The sequence below is a fragment of the Oenanthe melanoleuca genome, chromosome 14 (assembly GCF_029582105.1).
Source record: "Oenanthe melanoleuca isolate GR-GAL-2019-014 chromosome 14, OMel1.0, whole genome shotgun sequence".
NCBI classification, from domain to species: domain Eukaryota; kingdom Metazoa; phylum Chordata; class Aves; order Passeriformes; family Muscicapidae; genus Oenanthe; species Oenanthe melanoleuca.
Window position 1 is genome coordinate 14800686 of NC_079348.1, and position 15932 is coordinate 14816617.

General features: G+C 50.9%; 1 protein-coding gene across 1 annotated transcript in view; it reads right to left on the reverse strand.

The window, feature by feature from the left end:
* Positions 1 to 15932, reverse strand: part of LOC130259247 (syntaxin-binding protein 4-like) — a 47098-nt gene that overhangs the window by 15079 nt on the left and 16087 nt on the right. The window contains exons 4-11 of the mRNA XM_056503357.1: positions 15738 to 15807; positions 15005 to 15079; positions 6653 to 6738; positions 4803 to 4896; positions 1959 to 1967; positions 1407 to 1548; positions 1121 to 1227; positions 220 to 370 (exon numbers count right to left, since the gene is read on the reverse strand). Coding sequence (XP_056359332.1) covers positions 220 to 370; positions 1121 to 1227; positions 1407 to 1548; positions 1959 to 1967; positions 4803 to 4896; positions 6653 to 6738; positions 15005 to 15079; positions 15738 to 15807 — 734 coding nt within the window. The remainder of the gene's footprint in view (positions 1 to 219; positions 371 to 1120; positions 1228 to 1406; positions 1549 to 1958; positions 1968 to 4802; positions 4897 to 6652; positions 6739 to 15004; positions 15080 to 15737; positions 15808 to 15932) is intronic.

The following is a 15932-nucleotide window of genomic DNA, read 5'->3' on the forward strand; positions in this document are numbered from 1 at the left end:
GAAACTCCTGTCATTATCTCCACAGATCCATCTCTGTCTCAAACTCAAGAGAGAAGAAATTATTTCAGATTTAAAACACCTGCCTGCAGGTAAATACATCAACAGTGCAGACTTCCCACTGGGTTTCCAGAAGTGCTACTAGGGTCTCCCTAAAGGAGAGTTCTCTGATCAAGGAAAGATCCCAGGATTGATATCTGTTAGAGATGAACTTCCACCTACCTCTGGGGACCTCACATGGACCTTCAGCCTGCAGGAGCTCAGGCCATTCCCCACAGCCTTTGGAGGCAGGGATGGGATGTTGGGAACTGACAGTCCGGGATGTAACCGTCCCCTCCCAGGAATAAAGGCCACTTCTGTGCTTCCCTCGTGTCTTCAGCAAACAACAAACACAGAACATCTTATTAACAAAACTAAAGGCACAGAGCTGCAGAGCTCCCACGCTTGTGGTTCTGTCTCCAGGATAAGCTCAGCTAAGCCTGAGCAGCCTGCACCTGGATCTCCACCAGCTGCATTCCACTGAATCATGGCATGGCTGAGGTTGGGAAGACCCCTAAGATCACTCAGTCCAACCATTTCCCAGGTACTGCCAAGGCTGTCACTGACCCATGTCTCCAAGTGCCATGTCTCTGTGGTTTTTGCACACATCTAGGAATGGTGATTCCAGCCCTGCCCTGGTCAGCCTGTGCCAAGGGCTTCACAACCCTTTCCATGAACAAGTTGTTCCTAATATCCAATCTAAACATCCCCTGGCACTACTTGAGGCTGTTTCCTCTTGTTTTGTCACTTGTTAATTGGGAGAAAAGCCCAATCCCCACCTGGCTCCACCCTCCTGTACAGATCCATAAGGTCTCTCCTGAGTCTCTTTTTTTCCCTTCTTTTAAACTTCAGTTCTGTTTCAAAGCTCTGCTGGGCAGTGATAGGAGATACTCATGAGGCCCAGAACACTGGGAAGGCCTGGATTACAGTTCAGGATGATCCATGCCTTCAGGATTTCTTTAGGTGACCACCTTAAAGCATCATTTAAGACTAATAGAACCCTTGAAGCCAAACCTTGGTATGAAGTGTTCTGCCTAAGACTCAACAGCACCTGATGATGACAGGAAATACTTTCTATGCCTACCTGAATTTGGCTTTTTCAATTATTTTTCTGGCCTCCTCATGTGTGCTGCCCACCAGGGAATCTCTGTTGATAGCAATGAGTTGGTCTCCAGGTCGGAGCCGACCATCCTAAACAAACAAAGACACAGCATTGAGAAGGGAAATCTCTGCCCAGAGCCTTCTCCTGCAACACAAATCCTCATTAGTCCCTGCAATTATCCATCTACTCTTAGAAAAGCTGCTTCAGAGCAGCCACAGCCTCTAGGAAAGTCCCCCTGGCAGAGCTCCTGAGCTCCCTGCCCACTTACTTTGTAGCAGTCCCCATCTGGCAGCAGCTCCTGGACATAAATCATGGGCCCGTCAGGCCTGTTGGATCCACCACTGATTGCCAGCCCCAAGCCAGAGGAGTTTGCTATAGAAATGCTCTGGATTCCTGAGTCCATGGAGTAGCTGCAAGGGAGAGAAGTCAGCAGGTGACTCGAGGTGATCTGGGTTATCTTCTCGTATCACTGAGCAAACTGCCTGGACTTCTTTCCATGCATGATCCTTCTACTTCTCCAGCCTTTTATTTGCACCCTTTCTTCCACCCATCATTGGTAAGGGGAGCTGAGGGCTCCGCTCTTTGGCAACATTGGTCAATATTATGAAGGTGAGTGATTCCCTAAATCCCAAATAGGATTTAGAGAAGAAATGAATGATTTAACCAGAATATATTTGGCATTCCTGGTTTTATAGCCAAAAGCACAGAAATTATCAAGATGGTTGTTGCTTGAATCTAAAAAAACAGACAGCAATTTGCAGATGGATCAGCTGTCAGGCAGCTCTTAGCAAACATCCCAGTGAAGCTCAGGATACAGAGCTGGGTGTGTCTTAACCAGGGTTTGGACCCAAAATCATGCAAGAAATGGGCATCCCTTACAGCCACACCCACCACACCCTGAGTTGCTGCTGTGGAAGCAGCAGTCAAGGATGAAAAGAAGCAGCAAACAGGCTGGACCCTTCCCTCCAAGAGCTGCTGGTCAGGACTCAAGAGGCCACCAAGGCCCAGCCACAGTGGTGGCCCTGTGGCAGCAGGGAGGTCTGGCAGGACAGAGTTGTGGCAGCAGAGATTTCACTGAGCCCCCATGGGCAGCACTGCACCAGGGGAGGTTTGGGGAAGGATTTGGTGGTGTTAAAGGATCAACAAGCCTTTTCCTCCAAATGGGATGGGTGCAGCTGGTGGGTGCAGCTGGCTTTTTGCTTCCCAGTTTATTTCCACAGCAGCCACTGCCCCAAGAGTCTGCACTGGCTCCTGGTGTTACAACTTCAGGCACAACAGCAGCTGTGCATCCCCTGCCCCACAGTGCTCCCAAGCAATGCCATCCCTGGTGGTCAGACACCCCAGTGGAAGGGTGCATGTGCCTTAGTCTTATGAAAAAACATTACTTTAAGGTGAATGATCTCAGGGAAATGATGTCATGAAATTCAGCATTAAAATGCTCTGTTCAACCCAAAGTCTCAGACACTGACTGTGATGAGATTGCATCTCATCCAACTGCCATTGCTCAGTGGAGTGGCAGAACCTCAGGTGATGCCACAATGAGAAGTCACAGCCTGGGGACAACCTCTGGGGAGCAGTGGGGGTGGCAGCCACATGCATGAAAAGATGAGGCCCAAATTACATCTCACAGCTGATCACCAGTGCTCAGCTGAAACCAGTGGTCTGTGATTCCAGGGGAAGACCATTGGGGCCTGGCACCAGCATGGGGACAAGCAGAACATGGCACAGCATGGCAAGGAGGCCACCAAGACAGGCCCCTCCAGCCTAAATGCCCAGAGGGGTTGGAGTGGGATGATCTCTGAGGTTCCATCCCACCCAACCCATTCTGGATTCAACATCTCAGCCTGGGGGGAATTAACAGCACAGTAAGGATGCCTTGTCCAAACCAACTGCCAAGCAGATGATCTGGTGTCTCCTCTGTGTGGGTGTCTCACTCCATGCAAGCAGCTTAAACCCCTGGTGCCAAATATTTGTCCTCTTCAAATCCCTCATAAGCTGGTATTTAGCAAGAGGATTTACTGGTTCTGCAGTGAGGGCTGATTCTCTTTACCAGTGACTTGGCTTGTTTGTGCTGGCAAAGGAGGGGAGCTGTGAGCCCTGGGGACAAATGGTCCCCATTCCACAGGGGTGAACACCCTCCTTCCTCTGGAGAAGGGCCCTGGAGATGAGACTCTGCAGGAAAACCAGCTCTGCCTGTCCAAACCCCCGACCTGCAGAACGTGCAAGGGCAGATGGCCACATGAAAACACTCTGGGAGATGCTCTGGCCACCACAGGGTGCAGTGACTGCAGGCTGATGACCCCAAAGCAAAGGGCATCCACCAGGGATGTTTGCATGGAGTGCTGCTGGTGCTCTTGGAGCATGGGTCAAAGTGCCAGGAGCAGGGCAATAGGAAACAAGCTCCAAAAGCACCTCCTGAAAGCAGCAGCAGCCTTGCACCACACTCTTCTCGTGGTTCATAAAGTGATGTGCAGGGCCCTCTCAGCTGGCTGTAAACCAGGGCCTCACCCTGGGATTCAGGGGGGAGGAAGAGGAGCTGCTGCATGGGTAACCATGGTGCTTTCCACCCCTGGGGAACAAACATCCCAGGAACAGCCAAGATGCCACCAGCACATCCAGAAGATGTTGTGGCCTCTGAACCATTGTGGTGATAGAAGAGTAGCTAGGCTACAACCCACAAAAAAAAACTCTTCTGAATTTGTCATCTCTTTGGAGCGATGAGAGGTTGTGCTGTTTAGTATTGTTCATTTTTGTACTGGGAAGTGCTTTGCCTGTTAATTAAACAGGTTTTTTTCCACTTTTCTCTGAGAAAATATTTCCTCAAACCAGTTGGGGAAGGGACTGCTTGAATCTGTTTCCTAAAAGAACCCCAGTCAGAGGTTTTCTCCCTAAATTTGCTCTAAACCAGGACAAAGGGACATAAGGATGGACAAAACTGCTCAAGAAGCACTGGGATGATTTCCTGGGTGTACCCCTGTGTCTTGGGTTGCAATATAGGATGTGGCCAGCAATGTGTATTCTACCACCATCTGTTGGAGCCGGGTGGGGCAGTGACCCTGATCTCCTTAGCACATATTATCTGCTAATGGGCCATCTTTAAACCAGGTGGGGCAATCATCTTGATCTTTTCCACAGCCCATCCTCCCTCCAGGAAGAAATCATCTGCTGCTGGCCCATTCAGTCCCACTGCATGACTGATAAAATTCCATCATCCCATTAGGAGATGCTCCAGCCAGGGGAGGAGCCAAGCCTTTCCTACCCAGATAAAAACAGATTTTGGACAGCAAGGTACCATCTTTCCACTGCATTCCAGAAGAAAACTGGACCTTTCCACATCATCCCTGGAGCTTCAGAGGAAACTGCACCTTCTCCAGGAGCACTGCTCCAGCTGAACCACATCTGCCACTGCAGGAGGATGCAGCCACCACTGAATGGGACTGTGCCAACACCCTGACTGACTGACGGGTGTCAGCTTGGATTCTGACTCTGTCAGGGTTGGGATTGTTCTTTGTAATGTTATTCTTAATTCCTGTATCTTTGCCTGAGAGCCCCTTAATTTCAAATTATAATATTTAGAGGGAGGGGGTTTACATTCTGCATTTCAAAGAGGAGCTCCTGCCTTTCTGGCAGACACGTGTCCCCCAGGCTGGAGCTCGGTACGTACTGTGCGGGGGCCGGGCTGCCGCCGGCCGGGCTCAGCAGCAGCGGGCTCTGCGAGCGCGACGACGAGCCCGAGGACGTGCTCTCCAGGTACCGACCTGCACACAAAGGCACGTCAGAGCAGGGCACACAGACCCCGCAACACCCGCCCCCCTGTCTGCTGCTGGAGCTGATGCACTCCTGGATTTAACCACGTGGTGGTTAAGTGGAAGAGCTTAAAATGAGAGTTATGTGTTGGGAAGGGTCAGGATGTGACAGCAGGGTCTTATAGATATCTGTGTGTAACAGAAAGGTGTTTGAATGTAGAATCTGAAGAAGGTTTAGAAATGATAGCAAGTTTTGATATTGAGAGGAATGTCACATTTGTCCTTACAAACAAGCTGTGGGTCTAATGGTAAATAAGATTAGCACCGAGAGATAAAAGAAACAATGGGATGGATTCACTGATTGATGAATGGGAAAAGATATTTGCCTTTACAAACAAACTGTGGGTTTGCTGCTAAATGAAATTGGATATCAGAAGATGAAAGAAGCAACGGGGAAAAACTATGAATTCTACAAGAATTAAAAGTTAAAAGGGAGGGTTATACATTAGAGGGGAATCTCAGGTATCAGGTGTTTGGGAAGTCTGTGCCTCTCAAGTACCTCAGCCAATGGAGAAAGAGAGAGGGAAATGCAGCTGGGAAATTAGGATAAAAAGGAGGCTTCATCCTCCAAAAATTTGAGAGACCCCAGGGGAATGCCCCATGGCCTTTCCCTTTATTCAAATAAAGCTAAAAGGTCTCCTCTGTCTCCTTTTTGGACACAAACCTCTGGTGTTTGTGGATTAATTTTTCTAACAATATAGAAGAAAAGAGTTGCTGAGCCAGTCTTACTGGGTAACTAAGAAGGCAAAGAGCAAGTAAGTTGGAAGGGGCTTTAATGACTCTGAGCAAAAGATAAACCCACCTCAAACAAAAGATGTTTTTACAAAAAAAAAAACCTATTTTCACAAACAAAAATACCATGTTGCAAGTAAAGGAAAGAAAGCATTATATTTTTTTCTTGGTTGTGCATTTTATTACATAACAACTAATTAATACCTTTACTATTACTTATAGCCTATCATGCCTACTAACATTACCATATTCACTTTACTATTTTCCAATCACAAAAAGTTAGTGTGTTACAGTTTAAGCTAGAAGTTGTTTTTTAGTTTTCTTGCAGTGGAAAATTCTGAGATCTTTTTTCTACTTTTTTTTTTGTCTGTGAAAATTGTTCTGCTTGGTAAAAACATCTTTTGTTTGAGGTGAACTTATCCTTTACTCAAAGTCATAAAAGCCCCTTCCAACTCACTTACTCTTTACTTTTTTAGTTACCCAATAAAATCTCTCAACAATTCTTTTCTTCTACATCAAAACTTGCTATCATTTCTATACCTTCTTCAAATTCTGGTGGGATGCCAAGGCGTAGGGAAAGCTTCCTTCCCCAGGCACACACCCCTTTGTTTGCTGGCATCTTGCCTAGATCCACCTTGTTGCATCTCATTAAACATTTCCCATTTGCAAGTGAAAAATAATTATTTTTGAATGGATTATTGATGATATGCCTTAAGATCCAAAAAATCTACAGCTGCCCTTCTTGATGGAGTCACCTGCCCAGCACATCAGTTAGGCAGAATTTGGGGATCACTTTCCAGTTTCACTTGATCTCCCCCGTGGCAGCACCGGCCATGCACTGGGTGCAGACCAAGGGTCTGCAATAAAGATGAACTTTCTCCACAACTCCACCCCAGCAGCTACTCAAATCCAAGCACAGCTCCTTCAGAATGGCACAGGGATAAAGGGAACTCTCCAGCTCCTGTGAGCTACTCACTGCCGCCGTGCAGCACCGGCGAGCTCCGCGCCGAGCCCGTGTTGCTCTGCGAGCCAAACTTCTCCAGCAGCTCAGAGAACTCCTTCCTGCAAACAAAACCTGCAGTCAGTGTGGCAGGGACTGGGTACAAGGCTGAAGGGCTCTCCAGCTGTGGGGAGCAGGCAAAGCTTCCTCATGCACAAGGGAACACCCCGGTTTTGAGAGCTGGTTCAAGGCTTCAGGTCCACAATCAATCTCATGGCAGTGCAGCTTTCCTGTGGTGGGCTGGAGCTCCAGAGTGCTCCTTCCCTGCCCTGCAGTGTGTTCAAGGCAGAAGGAGCTGGGAAGGGATGTATCCTTAAATCTTTATGTTCCTATGATCCTATGGCTCTGCTGAGAACTGTCATTCCTGAGAGGGCAGATGAACACTGGAGCCCTGCCTTGCATCCCACCTCATGGACCTTTCTGAGACTGTTTTCACCTCCCAACTATAAGGTTCAAAAGTTTTGCAAACACTCCACATCAATTAAACCCTGCCAGAAGGAGCTGTAATTGTGCAAACACAACCCTATTTGTATCTTGGCCTATTTGTGACCCCTTCTAGGACAGTTAATACAGGTTATTCTCTGGTTTTTCTCCTATATTCCTGAACAGAAAGCAGATCCTTTAGCTCTTGCTGCAGTAAAGAGAGAGATGGCTTTTGGAGCACCTGCAGAAGCATCAGCCCACTCTCCCAATCCATCCATGATGATGTTCTCCACGAACATCACAAGCCAAACCCTTGGAGCATGACACCTCAACAAAGACCTGCATGCAATCTCATCCCCCAAATCCCCTGGAAAGTGATCTCCATGCCCAAGCACCAGAAGCTTTGCTCCAGGTTGAGCTTGACCACTATGTGTGGAGCCCCTGATGAGCTGGAACTCCCTGTACACCACAGCTGATTTGCTTCATGTTCTTTTTTTGCTGAGTGGGACATCCTGAGTTTCTGAACTCTGTTAATTACCATTGTTCACATTTACCAGCTCCTGCTCCTTTCTGTAACCTTTCTTTGAGTTGCTGTGAGCCCCTCACATCCTTTCAGATGAGGAGGTGTGGAAAGGAATAACATCTTTACCATGTTCATGTTCAGCAGCCCTCTGATCCATCCCCACCACGCTGGCTCTTTGCTCTCATGTCCCTCTGCACTGGGGATCTTCCCTCCCTTCATAACCCAACCCCACGTGATGGGTCTGACCTTTTGGCAGAGAGATCCTCATGGATGACTAATTTCTTACACATGCCAGTTAATAAGCATCCAGGCAGTGGGAGAGACCCTGAAAATGTTGTTTCAGTGGCCACAGTAACACCATTAGATGTGGTCTTTGAAGGCAGGAGGGAATCCCCATGGGAAGGTGCCTTCCTGATGCCATAGCCCCAGGAAAAGCCTGGTTAGGAGTGGCTCCCTCTCAGGCTTGACAGTCAGACAGGCTCAAGAGGTGAACTGGAGGGAGCCAGCCACAGCAAAGTTCCTGAGTGAGGAGGCTGCAGTGACACACTGGCAGACGCTGCGTCACCTGCGTTCCTCACCGGGACAGATGCTGGCTGTTATTGGCTGGATTAGAGTCAACAGTATTAAATGATGAATGAATCATCAGCTCCTCAGGTTCCTGCTGGAAATGCTCTCAGTAATTTACATTTTCCCAGTCACAACCAGCTCATTAACAAACTTCAAAGACCAGCCCATGCCTTATCTAATATTGCCATCAAATTTATGCCTTATTCATTCCATTTAATGCTAATTTAAAACCCAAGTGTCACACAATGCTCAGTGACATGCCTTGGTGAATCCCAATATTTGCATCCATACTACTGTCTTTATCAACTAAACCCATTGCCTTAAAAAAGACCCTGACTTTGTTCAGAAACCCCACATCCCACAAAGCTCTTTTGGCTTTCACCTCTTGGGTACAAACTTCCCAGGAACAGGCAAGATGCCACCAGGACATCCACGAGATGCTGTGACCTCCCAGTCATTGTGGTGATAAAACAGTAGAGGGGACATGAGGATGCTCAAAGCCATTCTCCAAGCACTGGAATTCTTTATTGGATCTACCCCTCAGACAATATTAGAAAAATTTCTCCACTGAAAGGATGTCAGGCTGCCCAGGGAGGTGGTGGAATCACTGGAAGCATTCAAAGAACATGTGGATGTGACACTTGAGGACATGGTTTAATGGTAGCCTTGGCAGTGGTAGGTTAAGGGATGGACTCGAGGGTCTCAGAGGGTTTTTCCAACCCAAATGATTCCACAAGCTCTGGGAAAGCAGAAGGACAAATCAGCCCCTGGTTTGCTGATCTGTAGATCCCTGAGCTGAGCCTTGGGTGGATCTCAGCAGAATTATTCCAATTTCCCAGTGAAGCCTCTGTGTTTCTGCAGCTGATTCACACCAGTTTCACTGGCAGCTCACACAGCCATGGCCTCACCCCTCCCTGACCCTGTGCAGGGGCAGGTCCAACACTCTGGAATCTCACATGTTATTGCCAGTGGTTACCAAGCCACCAGCTCTTAGGTTTTGTTTAGGGCTGGGTATTTCTGTGGTCATCTATTGTTCCATTTTCCTCAGATAATAATCCACCAGAACACAGAGCAGGTTATAAAGCCAAACAATGGCTGAAATACTCTTAGTCAATGCAAATGCAACTGGTGCAGCAGCCCTGTGACCCTGCAAACCCTGTCACCAACCAAACTCTGTCATAAGTGGGGACATGCATGGGCTCAGCATTGCTTGTTGTTGTTTATTTTGTGTCCTGAAATTCATCCACAAAGGAGGTTTCTCATTATTTGCTCAGGATGAGCTGTGAGACTGGGTCCAGCCCAGGGACAATGTGACCGAATGTCACTGTCCAGCTCCTGCTTTGGTCAGTCCTGCCAGCCCCAGTTCCAGCAGGGACACAAACACATGACTAACTTGAGGCACACACTTACCCCAGCAGAAAGTAAAACACTTTCTGGTGCCAGTGTCCTGGGAATTAATTTTGTGCTCGGTGCTGTGTTTGGAGGAGTTTGAGGCGGGCAGACAATGCCCAAACACCGATTAATGAACGAGTGCACACAAGGAATGCCAGCAGCCCTGGCTTTGTGCTTCCAGACACCAACAGGCTTCAGAAGATGTCTTTAATATTTAAAATTTGACCCTTACTAAAACATTGTGAACTGTCAGCTGCCTGCAGGACTAAAATGCCCAGCTTTATTAAAAAACAACAACCATGGCGTTGTGTGAGGTGGAAAGTTCATTTTAACAAGCCCTTCTCCAGTCTTTTTTCATTAGGATGCAAACATTTGAGGTCTGGAGGATGCTTGCAATAGAACTTGGCCCTGGACAGCCTTCAGCCAGCCCCAGGGTGGGATGGGGGGTCTGCCAGGAGCAGCCAGCTCCAGGATGACTTTGCTGCAGATTAAGCAGCAGGGGGTCAATCTCCCCACAGAAAATTGTTGTTTTATCTCATAATGCCTCTTTGTCCTGCCCTTTTGTTCCTGGGAGAACAAAGGGTGAATCCTACATCAAAGGTTACACAGCGTCTGGAAACCTCAGCTCTGCACCACAGCTGGGAGAGAAAGTGAAGCCTGTGACATCAGAAATTACTGGTTTGTCTCAAAAAAAGAAAAACAAACCTGCAGGTGAGTGGGAGCCATGAACCCAGAGCACTCCAAAGGAGTCACAAAGGCAGATTTTCTCACCCACAGCTGCAGTGGAATCAGGGCACCCACAGCACACACCCAGCTGTGTGGGGAGGTCACAGCTGGAGGGGAGGGATGGGGCACCCAGAGAGCCCTGGACAGGCTGGAGAGGGGGAACTGTGAAAAATTCATAAAGCACAATGGGGACAAGTGCCTGGCTCAGGGCAATCCCAAGCTCCAATCCAGGCTGGGCAGAGATGGAATTGAGAGCAGCCCTGGGGGAAGGATTTGGGGTGTTGGGGGGTGAGAGCTGGCCATGGCCTGGCTGTGAGCACCCAGAACCCTCTAATGCCCTGGGCTGAGCCCCAGTGTGGGCAGCAGGAGGGGGGATTCTGCCCCACCAGGTCAGACCCCACCTGCAGAGCTGCCCCAGCCCTGGGGCCCAGCACAGCAAGGAGCTGGAGCTGCTGGAGAGAGTCCAGGGGAGCCAGGGAGATGCTCCAAGGGCTGGAGCCCCTCTGGAGCCAGGCTGGGAGAGCTGGGGGTGCTCACCTGGAGAAGAGAAGGCTCCAGGGACACCTCAGAGCCCCTTCCAGGGCCTAAAGGGGCTCCAGGAGAGCTGCAGAGGGACTGGGGACAAGGGATGGAGGGACAGGACACAGGGAATGGCTCCCACTGGCAGAGGGCAGGGCTGGATGGGATATTGGGAGGGAATTGTTCCCTGGGAGGGTGGGCAGGCCCTGGCACAGGGTGCCCAGAGCAGCTGTGGCTGCCCCTGGATCCCTGGCAGTGCCCAAGGCCAGGCTGGATGGGGCTTGGAGCAGCCTGGGACAGTGGGAGGTGTCCCTGACATGGCAGGGGATGGAATGGGATGAGATTTGAGGTCCCTTCCACCCAAACTCTGTGACCCTTTCCCTCTCTCTGGTGGGATGGAAGCAGTGCCAGGCACAGGTGCATCTCACAGTTCTGTCAAAGGCTGGCTGTTTTCCCAAACTCAGCTTTTGTCCCTGGCACACCCAGGCTTGCTGGAGTCAGCCCCAGCCCTCCCCACCAGTTTAACACCAAGTGCTCAGAACAACACCATGAGCTGGGCTGGGCTGTCACTGTCACACACAGGGCTGGCAGGACAGGAGGGACTGTCCTGGGTGCACAGCAGGCCAGCAGCAGCTCCAGCCACAGCCCCTCTGCTGGGAAAGCAGCATGGGCAGAGTGACCTGGGAGCTGATCCTGCCCCTTTACCTGTGCCCAGTTCTGGGCCATGTCCAGGGAGGGGAACAGAGCTGGGGAAGGGGCTGGAGCACCAGGAGAGGCTGAGGGAGCTGGAAAGGGGCTCAGCCTGGAGAGAAGGAGGCTCAGGGGGAACCTTCTGGCTCTGCACAACTCCCTGACAGGAGGGGACAGCCGGGGGGGTCGGGCTCTGCTCCCAGGGAACAGGGATGGGATGAGAGGGAACAGCCTCAGGTTGTGCCAGGGGGGGTCAGGCTGGACATCAGGAGGAATTTCTTCATGGAAAAGGTGGCCAGGCCTTGGAAAGGGCTGCTCAGAGCAGTGGTGCAGTCCCCACCCCTTGAGGTGTCCAGGGAACAGCTGGATGTGGCACTCAGAGCTCTGGCTGGGACATCAGTCACAGCTGGACTCCATCTCACAGACCCTTCCAGCCTCAGTGCTGCTGTGAGTCTGTGGCTCTGTCCCACACACTGCAGTGCCCTGCCCTTCCCTGCTGCTGCCTGTGTGTGTGAGCCCTGCTCATCCAGCAGCCCCTCTCCTGGGGATGCATCTCGTGTGCAGACACAATGAATTTACTGTTTCACCATGCCAGGCCTCAGAGGTGCAGCACAAACTGCCTCCTCCCAGTGATCAACCTGACAGACCAGGCTGATATCTGTGCAAGGCAGAGAAACAAGGAACTATTGTAACTTTCAGGCTGAGAATGAATAAACAATAATTATGACTATGCAATAAAATTATCCTCATTAGCTGAAGATGAGCACAGACGAAAATCAGATTTAAGCATCACCTCTACCTGGTGAGTCCAGCAGCAAATCTGAATTATCTGCTTTCAGCCCTGGCATTACTGTGCTCTCTGCAGCCCAGCTGATGCAAAGGCCCAAAACATGCATCTGGTACACGCCAGAGACTGAGCTCCATGAAAAGCACAGGTAATTTGGGCCTATAATTAACTCCAGGGACAAATAATAGCATTTATGACTCAAATTCACCCAAGGGCAACCACAACAAAATGCTACTCAGCTGAGTCATTGGGAAAATTGGCAGGAGGGCTGGATCCAAACCCAGAGTTTGACATTCCCTCCTCCAGTGTGCCTCGAGTGCTCTGGCTGAGGAAGGATCTGAAAAGAAACTGGATTTTCTCTGCCCCATGTCCTCCTCAGCTTTCAGGACTCAGGAGCTGCTTTGCTGGGCAGTGGGAAGGTGGGAAGCTGCCCCCAGCTCAGGGCATGGCCCTCCATGGGCATCACCCCAGAGATGATGCCTCTTTCAACCCAGCTGGCTGCTCCCCCACACTCAAGGACAGACTTAAAAAATAACAGGGCATCAATAAAAGACAAAACTAAGTGGAAAAAAAAGTGGAGAGCAGAAAAATCCTTCTCCATGTTCCCACAGCCCTTAATCCTGGAGATATGTATTCATGTATTAAACAGTTTGTGAGATGATTATGTAAGTGAAATCTCTGCAAATCTTTTGGGAAAAAAAAATAAATAAACTGATTACTTCCCCCCTCTCCCTCTGGCTAACCTTTTGCAGATTTAACAGATAACCAACAGTGAACAGAGGCCAAATAAATTGCTTAAAGTTTCATTGCCCTGCCTGGCCCAGCTCCCTGCAGGGGACTCAGGACTGCCAAGGGGGGAGCTGGAGCCACGGCTGTGTGTGCCTCAGGAAACATCTGCTGCAATTTGGGATATCAGCAGACATGAACAGCTTGAAACACATCAGGGTGGAGGCAGAAAACCTGCTCTGGGGGCTCTGGCTGGGAAATAAAGTGTTTCCCAGAGCAAGTCCTGCTGCTGCTGGACACAGGATCCCAGCTGAGCTGTGGGATCCCATCCTGAACTGCATCCTGAGCATCCCTGCTTGGACCAAAGGACCTCTGCTGACCTGCTTGCTTCACCCAGCACTGCCTCAGAGCTGCTGAAGGACTTCACTTAGTGTAATAACAGGAGATTTCCCCTGGAAGAGGGTGGCTGAAAGCAGCCAGTCATTAATAGCAAATAATTCTTCCAGCAGTGTATTGCTGTGTCAGAATTAGTCCCAGCCTGTCATTACAGCACTCTCACTCCTCTGCCAGGGCAGGAACGCTGCAGAGCAGCTGATGGATGGGGAATGAATGCATCCATCATCTCCCACACTAACGGGAGCTGCACTGAGCAGGGGCTCTGTGCCTCAGCCCCCACAGGCAGAGCAAAGCCCAGACAGGAACACAGCCACACCCTGCCAATCCCACCCTCCTTCCTCTGCCTCCTGCAGCCCTCAGCTTTCCCAGCCCTGCTTCTGCCAAGGAGAGGATGTGCCAGCACACTGTGCTGATCTCCAGCTCTGCCCTCTCTCATGGCACCATCACTGTCCCACACAGCTTCAACCCAGACAAGGCAAGACTGAACTCTTTCCTCCTCCTTCCAAACCCTCTGACTCTCTGCAGGGACAGCCAGGTGTTCCAGGGAGCAACAAGGGCACAAAAACTTCTCAACCTCCCTGAGAAGGAGGAAACCTCCAGAGAAGACCTTAAGTCAATGTGTCCTACCTGAAAGGGAAGATCCTGCTGTGCCTGTACAAGGTGCACAGAGCTCTGTGCAGGATGTGCTAAAACACACACAGCAGACTGAGGGAGCAGGGCAATCCTACAGCCAGGACTGGAGCAGCCCTGGTCCTTCCTGGGGAAACACCTGTGGAAATCTGCTCAGTGCTGGAATGTCCCACAGACCCTGCACAGGGAGGGATGGAGCTGGGAGCCACCAGCTTTGGGATGTCCCACAGACCTGACACAGGCAGGGATGGAGCTGGGAGCCACCAGCTTTGGGATGTCCCAGACCTGGCACAGGCAGGGCTGGAGCTGGGAGCCACCAGCTTTGGGATGTCCCAGACCCTGCACAGACAGGGCTGGAGCTGGGAGCCACCAGCTTTGGGATGTCCCAGACCTGGCACAGGCAGGGCTGGAGCTGGGAGCCACCAGCTTTGGGATGTGCCACAGATCTGGCACAGGCAGGGCTGGAGCTGGGAGCCACCAGCTTTGGGATGTGCCAGATCTGGCACAGGCAGGGATGGAGCTGGGAGCCACCAGCTTTGGGATGTCCCAGACCTGGCACAGGCAGGGCTGGAGCTGGGAGCCACCAGCTTTGGGATGTGCCAGACCTGGCACAGGCAGGGATGGAGCTGGGAGCCACCAGCTTTGGGATGTGCCACAGACCTGGCACAGGCAGGGATGGAGCTGGGAGCCACCAGCTTTGGGATGTGCCACAGACCTGGCACAGGCAGGGATGGAGCTGGGAGCCACCAGCTTTGGGATGTGCCAGACCCTGCACAGACAGGGATGGAGCTGGGAGCCACCAGCTTTGCTTCCCTTCCATTACAGCTCCATTGAATTCCCAGCAGTGCACATTTATCCCACTCCTGGCCACCTCTGCCTTGCCCTGGCCCAGCTGTGCAGCTGTGGTGCCCAGCAGTGCCCCAGCCCCCCGTGTGCCATGTCCCCTGACCTGGCATCCTCGTCACGGGCTATCAGCAGGCGCATGTGGCTGGTGGCCGACGCCGTCCTCAGGATGTCCACGGCCCTGGAACACAAGGACACATCAACCCCAGCTCCCAGCAGGGCTCCACTGCTCTCACCCTGCTCACCCCAGAGCTGGGCAGACCCTGCCAGCAGCCAAGGCTTTGCTGGATGCCTGTGGAGCAGCCAAGCCATGTCCTGATTTCCCCACTTCTGCATAAGTGAGAAGTCCCTGACAGCAAAACCCTGGAACAAGGAGATCTGTAACATCCCTTCCAACCCACACCACTCCATGAGTCTGTAATTCCCAACCTGGTGCTCCTGTGGAGCTGTTGTTATCCTCTTGGTGGGGAGCTGAGGGGCTGGATTGCAGCTCCAGAAGGAATTGCCTGCACACAGCAGCACTGTCAGGCTCAGGCACCAGCTGGTCTCCAGTGCTGGGAACCCCAGGATGTGCTGGGAAGCTGCAGCAGATGGAGTGGAGGTGCCAGGAGTGTTTAAAGCCCAGCATTTCAGGGAAATGTCTGAGTATCTCAGACACAATTTGGGCTCACTGGTCTATTTTTATATTGGATCTTTCTGTCTGATAATTTGCAAGTTGGCTCTTGGGAACAGCACACAGAGTGCTGCCTTGGTGTCCTCCACACAACCCACAGCCTAAGCCACTTCACAGAATCACACAAAAGCAACAGGAATGGAAAATTTCCATTTGGATATGGTACCTCTCGCTTGTAACCCCAATTAGGGAATCTCCATTGACCTCCAGGATCTGGTCTCCTGGCTGCAGGCGCCCTAGAAAAGAAAACTAATGGATAGAAACTGTGGAAAATACAGCTTGAAGGGACTGGGAGAGGCTGGGCAGTTCCTCCCTGTGCCCAGAGACAGGATGAAAAATGCATTGGTAGTTCTGGAGATGC